Genomic DNA, 15,038 nt, shown 5'->3' with positions numbered 1-15,038 from the left:
TTAAGCATTGAAAGTCACTCATACACGCATAAGCGACTAACTGTAGCATACCCTTTAAATTTTAATCGTATGAGTTGAAATCGACAAACTTCAATAATCATCTTGAGACCAAACTTTTTAACGGTTTGCAACTTAAACATCTTAGTAGCTAGAAGAAAGAAAGTTAAAACGATTGAGAGTAGCCTAAACCACGAAAATAATTGGGGGACGGTGATACAGAACTAACCCACCCAATAATGAATTATTTATACTTAAAACTTGTCATAGAAGACTTATATAAAACAGTTTACCGTCACATGATATATCAGTCTTATAACTTAGTTTTTCTTTACATGTCAATACAATAATAGTAAATTCATTTTATTTAAGTTACTCGTAACAATGATGCGGATCCGTGATTACGATTTGTTATTAACTTGGAAGCTGACCCGTTTGATTCCTGACCTTTGCGTTTATGTGATTCTGAATGTGATGAGGCTGCCGTGTCAACTCCTCAGTGGTCCATTACCTTAGTTTTTCTTTACATGTCAATACAATAATAGTAAATTCATTTTATTTAAGTTACTCGTAACAATGATGCGGATCCGTGATTACGATTTGTTATTAACTTGGAAGCTGACCCGTTTGATTCCTGACCTTTGCGTTTATGTGATTCTGAATGTGATGAGGCTGCTGTGTCAACTCCTCAGTGGTCCATTACCTTTGCTTCTATCTCATTTCTCAACACAGCAAGCAAACGCAAGCCTCCAACTACTTATTTATTTATATGCAAAACAACTATTAAATTAAATAGAGTGATGACGATTACAGCCAACTCTTATACAATCAAATATAACGGTTTTGTGAGCCACACTCAAAAGAGATCTATTCCAAATATGAAGGCTATTGTGACGAAAGCCATTACTTGTAGCAGCGTTCATAAAAAAATTCACTTCTTAAAACACATGCGTCCTAAAAATAAAATCAAAGAATTTTGCGATATCTTTGATATTATCAATGATAGACATGAGGCGCCAATGAACACTGCACGATCATGAAACAATATCAATCACTAACTTCGGGTCGCTCTCCACACAAATTCTGTACTACGGCGTGTTGTTTGACGTTTTTATGGCAATTTTACGTTTTGTGTTTTACTAGACAAATTTGCTTTTGCTTGTTTAGGCATATAAAGCTATACAAACATATGAATATTATCAAACAATTTGTTGGGTAGGGTTTAATTATGTTATTTGATTTTACGAGAGATATATTAGCATCAGTTGTTTGTGCACATAAAACTAGCACAATTATAAATTTCTGGCGCTTTATTAGCTTCATGCTTTATAGTGAGTTCGTGACAAGTTAATATAAGTTCAATGTTAACGTCATGTCCTCGCGTGTAAACAACTACCGGCAGCAAAACACTTGTAATATGTAGGCACTAGCTAGAATCGATATCCATCAAACTTGTCGCAGGCATAATGATACTAACCTTGCATTAGTTAAATATGTACTTAGAGTTTACAATCTCCATTCATTTCGAGCTACTTGCTTCCTTTGAACTAGTGTCTCAGGTTGTGAAAGGTGCAACTTTTCATTATATATATATTTTTTCGTTTTATATCATTTTTTTAATGATGTATTTTTCGTTTTATACTCCGGATCTTTATGTCCAAAGCTCTGGAAAAGATTTAGGCTACTTAATTTCAAACTCACGATGCTTATTAGCTCATCTCACTAATCTACTTCACAAAAACCTGAATACTTGACGGTCTAGATCTCTTTATCTCTCTTTTGAACGATCCAAATTTGGACTCCGGATACAAAAATCCGAAGTGAATGTCTTTGTCATGGCTAACTACTCTTATAACTTTACACCAACTTATACCATGTGGCTCAAATCCCATATAATGCAAAGTGTATGGGACATAGCTCCCTTTTAAAGAGACACTGTTGATACTCCACCTACTGGCCCCATCATTGCATGTAAAACTAAGGCATGTCATCAATGTGGTGAGTTTCAATTTTACGTGTTCAAATAACATTACTAAAACTAATCACATTGCTAAAGCAAAATCTTTCACAAGTAAACTCCATCAGTTTATGTAAAAATCTACGTGTATTAGAGAATTTGTTAACAATGTGATTAATTTTACGTGTTTAAATAGGCTTTTTAGATAAAAAGATCTGTGATATTTGCCTCTAACTCTTCATTTTGGTTTCTGAGATTTGAAATCAATAGAAATGGTCTATGAGATTGTCCATCATCAATCATTTTGATCCCTCAGTGAAAAATTATGTTAAATATGGATCGAAATGATAAAATTACCCTCAATATAATAAATAATAGGCCGAAATGATTTGACAAAAATTAAGAATATTTTTATCATTTTATCCTTATTTTATGGAGAGTTTTCATAAAAAGACTAAAATAATTGATTGTGAACAAACTCATAAACCAAATCTATTACTTTTAAATCTTAAAAATCAAAATAAAGAATTATAGGAATCTTTAAAATCATTTTAATTAAAAAGCATCCTGCTCCTGTTTCCGACTCGATCCTGAACATGATTTGCTTGCTTATGGGGTTGCTTGCCCTAGGAGGCACGTCTCAAAAGCAATAATTAAAGAAAAGGCCTACATGCTACTCGTACAAATCTGCTTTTAAATTAATCTCAAAAAAGTGCTTTTAATCCAAAAGCAGAAGTCTACAGATTAAAAGAAGGAAAAAAAAAAAAAATGAAAACTAAAACAAAGGGGACAGTCCACCACAAACTCCAAAGGATTAATGGAAGTAAGAGATTGCTCTTTAAAGTACAAACTTTCAAAGGAGATAAATTATTTTAATATCTCAAGTTTTATAGTAATTAAAGAACAAGAGACTTTTTCAATTTAAACATTTTCTTCTTTCACAAAACCAGCTAAGAACATCTAGAAAACCCTAGCTCGATATTTTGGATATTTTATTGGAATCTAGAAATGGGTTTCCACAACTTAGAAAGAGACAAAATTAATCTAGGGCATTACACAATTGTAAATTATTTCTTTTCAGTTAACAATGTGATTGGCATCCTTTAAAGAAGAAATTTTCAGTTGTAATGAGAATATAAGTAGTACATCACGTGTTTTAATAAGAGTAGTTAGAAATTTTACTTTTTAAGTTATTAACCTTTAAGCACACATATCCCACTATTTGTATAGTGATACTTGATGTACAATCATTGTACCAGTCACATTGAAAAATCTCTTCCTTTTAAGGACATCTCTAATAAATAGTTTTAACTAATCTTTCCACTTTCTCCATTATAAATTTTCGCTTTACGAATCATTAAGAGAGTATTTCCAAAGATTGAAAGATTGAAATGGTCCTACAAACTAACCAAGAAAAAGTGCCTCATGGACAGTGGTGAATTCAGATTTTAAGGTCAGAGAGTTTAATGTAAAAGGTTCAAAAATAATATTATAAGTTACAAAGTCTAAATCGTAGACTCTTTTTTAGCAAGGTCATTTATATAAAATAAAAAAAATATGTTCACTCAATTTACGAGTCCATTTGTGTTTTTCCAATACCTCGGGTGCTTCCGTGACTATCCCGGTCCCTCTATGAATCCGCCCATGACCATGGATATTGCTTAAAAAGGTTGACCCAAGGCCTTCCATGCAACAAAAATATCACTATGATCATATTCAAAACTAATCATATTTATCCATATGAAAATTTTAAAATTAATGTCAATACGTGATATAACTTACATGCAAAAGAATGTTGCTTACATTGTTCCATTCTAATCATATGCTATCATGCAAAAATGTTAAAACACGTCAGTACATTATAGGCTTAAAACATATCAATCACTACAATGACATGATAAGTTTCTCCCCGAACGTGCTGTAGCCGTTGCTTCAAAGCAACCTAGAAAGGGTTCTTGTATGCAACTGGACAGGTCAAAGTAAGTTTGTTTCAATTTCGAATGGTCGAAATTCATTTTACCTCCTTCTCTTCATGCGTGATTAAACTAACAACTGCATAATAAGCCAAATTGTCAAATCTACCTTACACATCAGAAAGCAGAGTTGAGACACAATTAGAGACCCTTCTTAATTAATTAAACCGAATATTACAAAGTTAACAACTATTTTTTTATACACGATAGCGTTAGTAAATTAAATTATTAAGAGAAGAATCGATGAAAATTAAATTTGAATCAGAATATATACGCATAATTATTTTCTACTGCTAAGGTAAAACATTATCTGCAAGTTAACAGCTTTTTTAATATGGATACTGAAACCCTAGTAGATAACTAAACTAGAGTTGGATATAAAGACCAACTACTAGTAAAACCCTAATAGACGAACCGCCAGAGCTATTATTCATGCTGTTTATATAGCTTTGAAGAAAGGTTGACATTCCCTTTGTATTGAATGTGATTTTTTTTTAGCAATGCATTTTCTTTCAAACGAATCTTCTAAGATGCCTTGACGTTTATCAGTTGATTGGGTAAATTATTGTACCATTCTCTCTTCCATATATATTCGGTTTTTCTCACATTTAGAAAAATTTTTGTATGTCTTTTTACAGTTGCAGCTTTTGCTCATAATCTTTTAGAGCTTTCAAACTTTTGTTTATCTTAAGAGCTGCATTAATTGATTTTGTTTTTAATAGTTTTCTACTTCTTGTTATAGTATGACTTCATATCTCCTGTAATTTATTGCATCTTTATTTTATTTTTTTTCTTTCCATATATGCACAATAATGTATATTTCCGTGATAGGATACTGAAGTGAAAGTAATATTGTTGTTTTAATTAACAACCCATTTATCCTTCCCCACTAACCCACTACACGAGTCTTCTCCAAAAGCACTTGTACAAGCAGTATAACACTTCCACCACCATGCTGTCAGAACGCTGCCGGAATGCTGCCGCTGCCACACAATGCTTCACATAATGCTGCACCCGTTCGGATTCTCGTCGCTGAACAGCACAAAGGAATCGGACTGCTGCGGCGAATTATACTCCGGCGGCGACGGGTAATACTGCGGATACGAGTCCGAATGATAGGACCTCAGCTCACTCTCAGCTGCCACACTTTGAGACGCATAAGTGTAAGAGTGTGCGTGAGGTAGTGGTGCAGCATATTGGGATGCACCGTAGCTCCTGGCGGGGTAGGCCGTATTGAAGTTCATAGCTTGGAGAGGAAGCCCGTTGTAGTTCTGCCTGGGGTACTGGTACTCATACATCTGCTGATGTGTAGCCATGTGATTGGCTGGAGCTGGTGCTGAAGCCGAAGCCGGAGCCGGAGCCGGAGCAAAAGCTGAAGCAAAATTAGGGCCTTGAGTACCAGATGGAAGCATGTAAGGGTAAGGCCCCTGAGGCATAGGAGGTCCACGTGGTACATTGCCATGATTTGGAGGTGATCCAGTGCGTGGAGGAGCACCACATTGTTCAACCTCATCTGAATCATCAGGATTGGCCTTCCCACTTGGCCCCTTCTTGTTCTTCTTAGTTCCACTGCTACTAGCGCCGCCGCGGCCTCGGCCGCCGCCTCCACTTTTATCAACCTCACAATTACTGTCATCTTCATCGTCATCCCTACCAAAACACTTCTCCGCCGCAGCCGGCTGTTCAGACATGTTCACAGGCTTCCCCTGCTTCACCACCTCAGCCTTCACCTCTTTACCCTTTCCACCGCCGCCGGATTTCGCCGGTGCACCACCCCCCTCATTCACTTTCACAGCATTAACCCCCTCAGCGGTCTTACTCCCACCCGCGCCACTACCACCTTTATTTTCCTTCTTACCACGATTATCCTGAACTTGAACAACTTCAGCCTCAACCGTCTCCCTTTCATCATCACAACTACCGCCGCCTCTAGTTCCGCCATGGTTGCCGTCCTCGGACCCTTGGGTATCTTCGCCTTGCTGTTTCTCCTTATTCTTCTCCTTATTTTTCTTCTTGTCATTTGAATTATTGCTGTTGTTAGCCTTCTGACAAGGCCACATCTCTGCATATTTCCCTCCCTTAGCCAGTTTCCTGATCAAAATCTCCGCCTCCACGTTTCCGGTCACTGTAACTTTGTTTTCCTTTCCGATATTCCCGTCAAACTCTGTTTTGTAAACCCCTGAAAACCCACCAAAAAAAAATCATCAAAAAATTAATAAAAATCACATATATTTTAAATTAAAGCAATAAAAACACAATAAAAATCAAAACCCATGTTGAAAAAATTGAGAAATTTGAGCTGAAGTGTAAGTCTGTAACTGAAAAAGTTGATGATACGAGACATGCAAATCAGAAACCATCGAATCAATAAGAACCGTACGATTAAAAAACTACAAAAACAGGTTAATAACATCAGAGGGATTTTTAAGGTTTTTACCATCGATTTTTTTCAAGATTTTTGCGACCTTTTTCTTGCAGCCTTCACAGTGGATAGGGACTTTCAAAACCCAAATCTGCAAAACAGAAATGAAGTTACAAAAATCTGGAAGTTGAAATCTTTTTCTGAAAAATAACAAAGCTGGTGTTCTTAGAATTTCTAATTACCTTGTAGTTGAGAGGGGGTTGGGAAACTTCTTCACTTCCTTTCGGTTGTTCTGGTTTAGCTTCAGCTGTAGGCATTGGACAGAATCAGAAAGCGTAAGCAACTCTTGGTTTTTTGAGAGAGATCTTGGTTTTTGGAGAGAGAGAGAGAGAGAGAGAAAGGAGAGAGAGAGAGAGGGGTGGGGTGGGGGTTTGCAATGAGTGCGGCAACTGATAATGCTTCAGAAGGAAGTGACGGGGATTTATGATGGGGGGAAAGATCTAGTAGCTGAGGGGGAATTGAGTCGCACAGTGGAAATTACAGTGTGATCCCTTGAAGTTGGTGCTCGGTGCGAGTCGGTGGGGTGTCACTGTAATTTCAAAAATTTTTAACTTTTTTGGTCGAATTTAATTTTTTAAGAAAAATACTTGGATACTGATTAGTCAGTAACCAATTTACTCACCATAACATGTGGCCAAATAAAATTACAACACCTGTTTATTTGTACTTTCTCACATCACTGTAACCAAACACAAACTTTTCTCTTAAACCTGTGGCCAAACACAACCTTTCTTCTTCCTCCCTGCCAACGCGACAGACCTCAGACTCCTTTTCGTCTCTCCTCCGTGAAGGCACACATACTCCTTCCTACAAGCTTTCCGTCGATTATAGCCCGAATATTTCCACCAGCCCCTCTCCGCTGCAAATCGAGGGTCAGGTGCTGGTTTGGTCGGGATTTGCAGACGAAGGTGTCGGATTTTCAGAGGAAGGGAGATGAGGGAGAAGGTTGGGTGGAGAGGACGAGGGTGGATTCGACGGAGGAGGTTGGAGGAGAAGGCTGCGATGGGATCGACGAAGGGCTTCGAGTTTGCAGATTTGCCAAGGCAGGGGTCATGGTAGGAGAAAGGCAGGTGTTTGGTTATCAACATAGCAAAAGGCTTGGGAAAATACTAAATAGACAGGTGTTATAATCTTATTGGTCACAAATTATAGTGAGTACATTAGGTACTGACTAGTCAGTACTTGTCCATTTTTTAATACCAAATCATATTACTTGTCATTGAAATGAGGAAGGTTCAGAATAATAAAACATTCAATGTTCTAACCAAATCTTTCTTTTTGCAATTAAAACTTTAATCAGAGATTAAGAATGGAGTGATTTGGCTCGGTTGCGAGGATTCTATCATTGGGTCTTGGTTTTTGGGGAGAATTATCTGAACCATCATGCTGGACTGGAGATAAACTAGCAAAAATCATCATTAACCCAAGTTACACTTTTTGGTGCCAATGATGGAGGTCAATTGCATGCTTTTTTCTTCTGGGTAGAAACTTGATTCTCCATGGCCATTGGCAAACTGTCCTACAAAATTTTGTGTTAATTAGGTTATGGGTTTTAACTTCTTTTCATACAACACGCGCGATAGAATAGAGATACAGTTTAGTATAATTTTATAGTGAAATGTTTCTTGATGATCTAGCTTCTAAGAGTAGTGTGGATTATATATATAAAACATGACTGTCAATGTGATATTGTTCTAATCTTTCACGTGTTGGTGTCACAATGTGTTTTAACATATACATTACCACCATGACAGGTTTGAGACCAAGTTATATCGACGTTCTTGTTTCATGCAAGTCTTTCTTTTTAAAGAGATTATACTATATTATCGGAGTTATCTCTCGATTACACCAAACTCCTTAGATTTGGAGAGAAACTTACATTAAACGCATTTATTGTCATGTAGCGTCTCGATTAAAAAATGCAATGTCATGAGAAGATAAATTCACACATAATATTTTACTATTGGATTGATCAGATATCACGATGACAGTAAACTCTTTATTCACACATAATATTTTACTATTGGATTGATCAGATATCACGATGACAGTAAACTCTTTACATATAAGTCATTATCTCATATTTTAGTGGTCCATTGGTTAGCTTGAAGAAAATGATACTATTTTTTTACAAACAAATAAATAAAACAAGAAGCTTTTTAACATGAATTGCTTAATTTGGTACCTATGGGCTGTAGGAACAACTTTCCAATTAGAAGGCACTGAGAATGCCTTTTAAATCTGCTTTTCCAAAACATTTGTTTAGAGTTAATTTGCCAACGGTTTATCATAATAATGCAAGAATTAGGCATTTTTTAACAGATGAGATATTATATACATTGAGGGGGTGGGAGTCAGCTAAGCCTCACAATAGGCTGGCAATAATTTGATTCAAATTCATCTTTGACGAGAATCGAATCTAAAACATTTCACTTACAAGTATAAAACTTAAACAGAACTTCATCATGTGTAATATTATTATTATCTTTCAAATGAACTTAAAAAAAAATAGGTGAGATTAACTCTTTAATAATGGTCACGTGTGAAACACCTACCTTCCTCTGAATGGGTGAGGATCGTTACGCCCAAAATGCAACCATACAATTGGAAAATTGAAACTAAAAATAATAAAATATAGAATTAATTTATATGAATCTGAGATCATTACTTAATTGCTTGGCCATTACGTTTATACCCAAAAGGGGACGTTCAATAAGGAAGTTAATTTAAAAGTTTTCTTCATGGAAATCAAACTTGGTCTCGGTTTTTCTGAAAAAAAAATCCTGAGCTAACCTCTTTAACTCCCCTACTGATCCATGTGCACCACAGTAAAATACTCCTTCAGCAAAAGGACTTATGAAAACGAACTTAATACTTCGAACATTTACAGTAAAAGGGAGAGTTGCACACGTTTTTTCTCGTTCTATACATATTTGCTAATTTTTTTTTATGTTAATTTTTCTTTCATTTGTTCTTTCATTTGTTCAATCTAAAAGTTAAAAGATACATTTTTCTTTCATTTGTTCAATCTAAAAGTTAAAAGTTAAAAGATACACACGGACTTGCAGAAGGATAAATTGAGAATATGAAATATGCGGAAATCACTTTTCTAAAAGCAAAGCAAGAAAAACAATTTTTAACCTTGTTTTTGTTAAATTTTAATAAAAAGACAATGCTTAAGTAACACACATGTTAGGTAAAACCATACGTTTTAGCATGAACTAATATAATTAATGATCTCAATTCACTTAAACCCCATGATTAGCAGATAGTCTAACCAGACAACGTTCCATTAAAGTTATATTAAATGTACTTACCAACTCGTTGATCAATGTGCTTAATTGCGACACGCTTAAAAATGTCACGCCAATTCGATCTAGGAAAATGAGTCTTAACCCTCGTACCCGAAACTACGTTGATGCCGTTTTTGGCATGATTAAGAGATTGAAGCATTGTGGTAAGAGCCGATCGAGCATCTCCTTCTTCATACACTCTTGTGCAGTACTTATGGAGCTCAGTCACACCATCTATATGAGTTCCAGCCACTTCATTCATCACACCCTAAACCACTCAAACGAGCCTTGCTCTCTCGTCATCCATGCAGTAGAAGTAAGCTCTTTAGGTGACAAAAGTCCTTTTGTTGTATTTGATCCCTTGATTATCTTCAACTTCCTTTTGGTGCTTAATATTGTTGCTAAGCACGTCTTTGAGAATGCTTATTAGTGGAGTGGCACCAATGCCAAGGCCTACAAGTAGGAGGGCTTCGTATTTTTTGTAGTCTTGTGCTGGTGCAACATATGGACCATCAATCAGGAGTCCAGGCATCCTGCTAATACATGCTTAAGTTAAATCCGACAACAAAATTGATAGTCATTGTGTGCAGTTGTCAGTTGTTGATATAATATACAGATAAAATTCTGAAATTTATGTGTTCATGAACGACAAACTTTATTATTCACTAAATACAAGTACTGCAAAATTATCTAGGTTTGATATTGCTTTCGATAGATGGAAGCTGACACACCTACAAAATACAATATTCATATCTCAATATTAGCAATGAACGAACAAACACAAACACTATCACTCAAGTGATCACAATTCCAAGCACTCGAGTTACGGTCACAAAACAATATCAAACAAACCAACAACTCGTGTGACCATAAAACAAACTTAACCATTTTTTTCCCATTTTCTTTTCTACTTTTTTTTTTTTTTTTTTTTTTTTTTTTTTTTCTGTATCCTTCTTCGCTTCTCTTCTGTGGAACTGCAAACTAGTGCAGCAATCATCGGACCAACAAAAACAGCAAGAATAAGGTTTTCAAACTAGCAGCGGTAGGATTGCAGTGGTTCGACAGATCCGACTCATGGGAGTCGACTGCGGGTACGAGACTACGGCAAAGTGCAGGGCGAAGACGAACTCGATCCGAGTTTGTGGTTCTCGGGTCTGGACTTCGTCAAAAACAAGTGGTGGTTCGTGGTTGTCGAGCAGCAGCGGTGGTACAGGCAAGAATAGATGAGGCGGGCGACAGTGTAGGTCAGAGGTGGGTCGATCTGGTAGTGGTCAGGCTGGTGCCGGTTGAGCAGCACCGATGGTACTAGCAGGCCGGGGCAAACAGACGCAAACCATTTTTTAAACAAAACTGATACCGAGCAAACTAAAAAACAAACTAGCCACCAAGAACAGATTCAACTCCAAAGGATCAAACATACCAAGTTGAATATAAAGTGTGCTACAAATAAGATTACAAAATAATAAGAATATATTAATAAACAAGAATGCCGAAACGGTTACAAAACCGCAATAGGCTACATCTTGACTAATTTATTCTCAACTGAATAACAAGCATGCTATTTATAACGAACAAACCTAATCCTAATACTAACAGGTTAGGCCCAAACTAAACTTATAAGAAAACTCAAACAATATAATACCTAAAATACTAATATTTTCCAACAATATGTACAAGAAATCAACCAAATCAGTGATGTTTATACACATGAAATTACCTTGGAGAAAATTTGTTCGAATATGAATGCTTGTGTAGTCGTCTCCAGGAGCCGAAGTAACCGAGAAGGGATGCCTATAAAACACACGTCAATTCTCACAATAGTCAGCTTTATGTTTTTTTATCAACAATTATCGTTTATAAGATTTGAGCTTAAAATTTCCTCTAAAAATGTGGAAACTAATTAAGTACCGGAAGACTAAATATTAACGATGATGAAAACTATATGTACCGAAAATTACCATTGAAATGGGGAGATATCTTCACATAGATATATTGCCCAGTAGTGATGCAGGGCCAAAACATTCCCCAGATAAACTGCAACCTGAAAAATTAATCAAAGATATGAATTCTTCATCAACACAGAGAAATTTTTGTGTGCTGGAAACACAGCTTGATACATAAAGTGTCATAAATAGAAGTAGTTGGAAATTTTATTTTTCAGATATCCAATCACTGAAAGGGTAATGCTAGGAAGACAAAAAAAATTTAACCAAATTTGCAAACCAAATGATGTGGTTGTAGATGATTGGGTTATTAACAAAGTAACGATTAACGTGTTTGCTTCTTATTGGTGACGTACATTATTTGGTTTACAAATTTAGTTTAAACTTTTGATTTCCCGCATTACCCCCACTTAAATTATAGCACTTGCCTACTCCAACCCATGACCTCAAACCTATAATTCCTCTTTTATTCCTCCTCCAATCCATTCCACCCCAAGTTCTAATTTGGACCTAAAACCTAAAACCTAAAAAAAAGCCAGATTTAGACCAAGATTAGTAGTGAAGCCCCCACCCACTCTCCCACTTGTCTGCCAATCAAATTGAGCCTAACGGCACACATTCAAATGGGTCGTTGGTTATCCAACGGTTCACATTTAATTTAGTTAATATTTTTGTTTTATATTTATATATTTATTGAATCCAATGATTGAGATCAAATATGATCAAATCTAACGGTAAAAAAAAGATCTAATGGTCCAAATTTAAATTCAACGGTTAAAATTATGTGTTTTATATTCTTCTATAGTGTTTCATGAGTTTCATGTGTTGGTTTAGTGTTTTTTTCAATGTTTATCGGAATTTAAATATTTTTAGGTTAAAATGTTCATAAAATTAATTTCGGATAGTCTATATAATTTTTTTTAAAGTAAATTTAAAAAAAAAAATTAGCCTAAATTCATTCTTTAATAATCTATGGCTAAAATTTTGGGCCAAAATGGTTAGAGTAGAAAAACTATTTTAAGTTAAAACCTAAATTTTCTGGGCTAAAAATTTTAAGTTTTAGGCCAAAGGTTGGAGATGGTCTTAGTATAACATGTCGTGTTCCGAAGACACTTAAAAATATCTCCACCAACACAATCCAAGATTTGACACAAACAATAAATTGTGATCTTAGATTGAAGTAAGTGTGTATTTATCTTTTCATAAAAATGTTCGTGGTGAGAAAGAAGTTGATCAACTTTCGAACGTAACTTCGAAATTTTAACAGTTTCATAGCGAGAACTGAATGCACGAATTAAGCGCTCACATGCGTAGAGTAGGATTGGAACAGCCAAATACATCCACGTCTGTGACAATACATGAACATAGCAAGGTTATAAATCGTCAATAAAAAAGCAAAAGCCTGCAGACTACAATTCAATTTCATGCGCTAGCTAGACATGGACATTGCATGATTATACCGCCATTGTACTATCCGTGTCAATAGATCATTGGTACAAAATGTCACGGTGACAATATACTCATACTATGTGAGTTGTTATCTGTGTGGTAGTACACTTGTAACTTATGAGTCACTTACCGTCTTCTTCTCTCAATTCTTGGATAGATACAGAAAGTATCCATGGATGATAAAGAGGATGTAGACTATGACAAATAGATGGTGGGAGTACCAAAAGGCGTTGAACCCAATTAGTTTCTTTACGGTTTTAGGGAGGGTAAGCCTGTTGCGACGGAACCATGGTTTTGCTAACATGTAGGCCACAAGCATTAGCACCACCATCACCACCCCAGTCTAGCCCTCGGTGCCTCTCACGAACCACCAATAGTCGTCTGGCCGTTTGGTCCCGAAAAACGGCTTCATCGGCTTGTATTCATTGTCAGTAAAGTGTAATAGTCTTGGAAAGTTGCATGTCAAATGTGAATCGGCATGTAACCCTACTCCAATCAGGATACCAAATGCAATCACCTAATAATTTAAGACCAACTGTATTAGTCATACTATGAAATAAACATTTTGTCTTATTAAAGAACATGTTGCAAGTGTTATCGATAATGCGTCAATATCATTGTAACCACTAAAATATGTCGACATGTATCATTTTTGTTGATCACATTAATCGAGGACACCTATATAGTAATTTTTAGCATCTTACCTTATGAAAATTGATATTGTCATCAAAAGGGACAACCCCTAACTTGGTATTACCGTATTGTTTCTTAGCCAAGTAATTGAATTTCTACAAACTGGTAGAAGAATTAGGGCCATGTTGAACTTGAGGGTCTCAGCTCCACCCTTAGCAGTGGACACAAAATAGCCCATTACATCAAAGACGGCCCGATTCTTATACTGGACAAAGTTCCAAGTGTACAAGCCCAAACAGATTGAAATCCATAGGGCAATGACCCAAATCCTCCTCCAGTTGTCCTCCATGAAGTAGGCCAGCCTCCTGTACCACCGCCGTAGAGGGTTGTGCTCTTTGGTTGGGACTAGCTTCTGGCTTAGCAGCTGGCTCTGTACACGATTGTCCGTGGCTAAGTTCGTTGATTGGATTGGGTCCTGGAGAAGAAGCATTTCCAAGTTGTACAACTGCATTTCAGCCCCAAATTGTTGTTAGGTTTGAAAAATATGATGGTTGAGCTTGCTAATGGGTTCAATTACGATGAACTCCAGTTATAAATGAGTTGAGCCAAACTAAGTTGAGTACCAAGTTCAAGCATAGCTAAAATAATATTAGGACTTGTTTGGAATTGTATTTAAATTAAATAGTTGAAAGCCGCTTTGAGTTGCTTTAAAAGTACTTTCAAACCAACTTTCAAGCTAGAATTAAACTAAAACAGAGCTCATCTAATTCTGCTCAATCTAGACTTGAATGATTTTTTCAAACATAAAGCCCAAGTTGCTAGGATTTAAAATGTGAAGGAGTGGGTTATTTTTAGGGTTCCTTTATTTTTAGACCAATTTGGTGTCTCAAAAACTTTTGTTTCAAATTTCTAATTTTAATGTGAGGATAGAAAAAAAAATGTCTCACTTCGGAAGGTTATTAAACTTTATATACGCTTATAAGGAGTTGAATTACTCACTATATTTACAATTTGATTTATGATGAAATCTCAACTTCCTTTGCTTATTGCTAAAATTAACAAAACTAAATACTTTAAAGAAACAAATTTGAAGAAACAAGAAAGATGTTAACGTCAATATGTCCAATGTTGTCCGGGTCCAGCTCTTCCATGATCAGTGCTGCATATTCCTCCGCTCGTTCTTGAATATTCGACAGCCGATTACCAAAAATATGAACAGAAAACTTCGATGTTTGCATAATCAAGCCAAATAAAATTGTCATAATATGGAAAAAGAATTAACAAACAATCGGCCCATGCATGGTTGCATTCCATTAAATTAAAAGCCATTCAAAACAACGGGAAACTTCAAAAAAAAATCTTAGCGCGTCT

The 15,038-nt window shown here is 35.9% G+C and overlaps 1 protein-coding gene and 1 pseudogene across 1 annotated transcript; both read right to left on the bottom strand.

Annotated features, from left to right (window-relative positions):
* Positions 1-4,683: 4,683 nt before the first annotated feature.
* On the bottom strand, positions 4,684-7,408 carry LOC103965313 (heavy metal-associated isoprenylated plant protein 36). Its single transcript, XM_009378354.2, has 3 exons — positions 6,532-7,408; positions 6,365-6,440; positions 4,684-6,106 (listed from the first exon to the last, which is right to left on the bottom strand). Exons 1-3 carry the CDS (start codon positions 6,604-6,606, stop codon positions 4,926-4,928), a joined length of 1,332 nt encoding a protein of 443 aa, XP_009376629.2. The 5' UTR covers positions 6,607-7,408; the 3' UTR covers positions 4,684-4,925.
* A 1,667-nt stretch (positions 7,409-9,075) lies between these two features.
* Positions 9,076-14,905, bottom strand: LOC125470008 (annotated as a pseudogene).
* Positions 14,906-15,038: the final 133 nt, after the last annotated feature.

This window comes from the organism of the source record quoted next, unplaced genomic scaffold (genome assembly GCF_019419815.1).
Source record: "Pyrus x bretschneideri cultivar Hongxiangsu unplaced genomic scaffold, Pyrus_bretschneideri_v1 Contig48, whole genome shotgun sequence".
Taxonomy (NCBI): Eukaryota; Viridiplantae; Streptophyta; class Magnoliopsida; order Rosales; family Rosaceae; genus Pyrus; species Pyrus x bretschneideri.
Note: the sequence above shows the minus strand (reverse complement) of the source record. Positions and strands in the feature narration are given on the sequence as shown.

Excerpts from the sequence above, each read along its gene's own strand:
- LOC103965313 (XM_009378354.2), bottom strand. The coding sequence starts at position 6,606 with ATGCCTACAGCTGAAGCTAAACCAGAACAACCGAAAGGAAGTGAAGAA. Across the intron at positions 6,441-6,531 it reads AACCCCCTCTCAACTACAAG|ATTTGGGTTTTGAAAGTCCC; the intron begins GTAATTAGAAAT and ends TCTGTTTTGCAG. Across the intron at positions 6,107-6,364 it reads AATCTTGAAAAAAATCGATG|GGGTTTACAAAACAGAGTTT; the intron begins GTAAAAACCTTA and ends GTGGGTTTTCAG.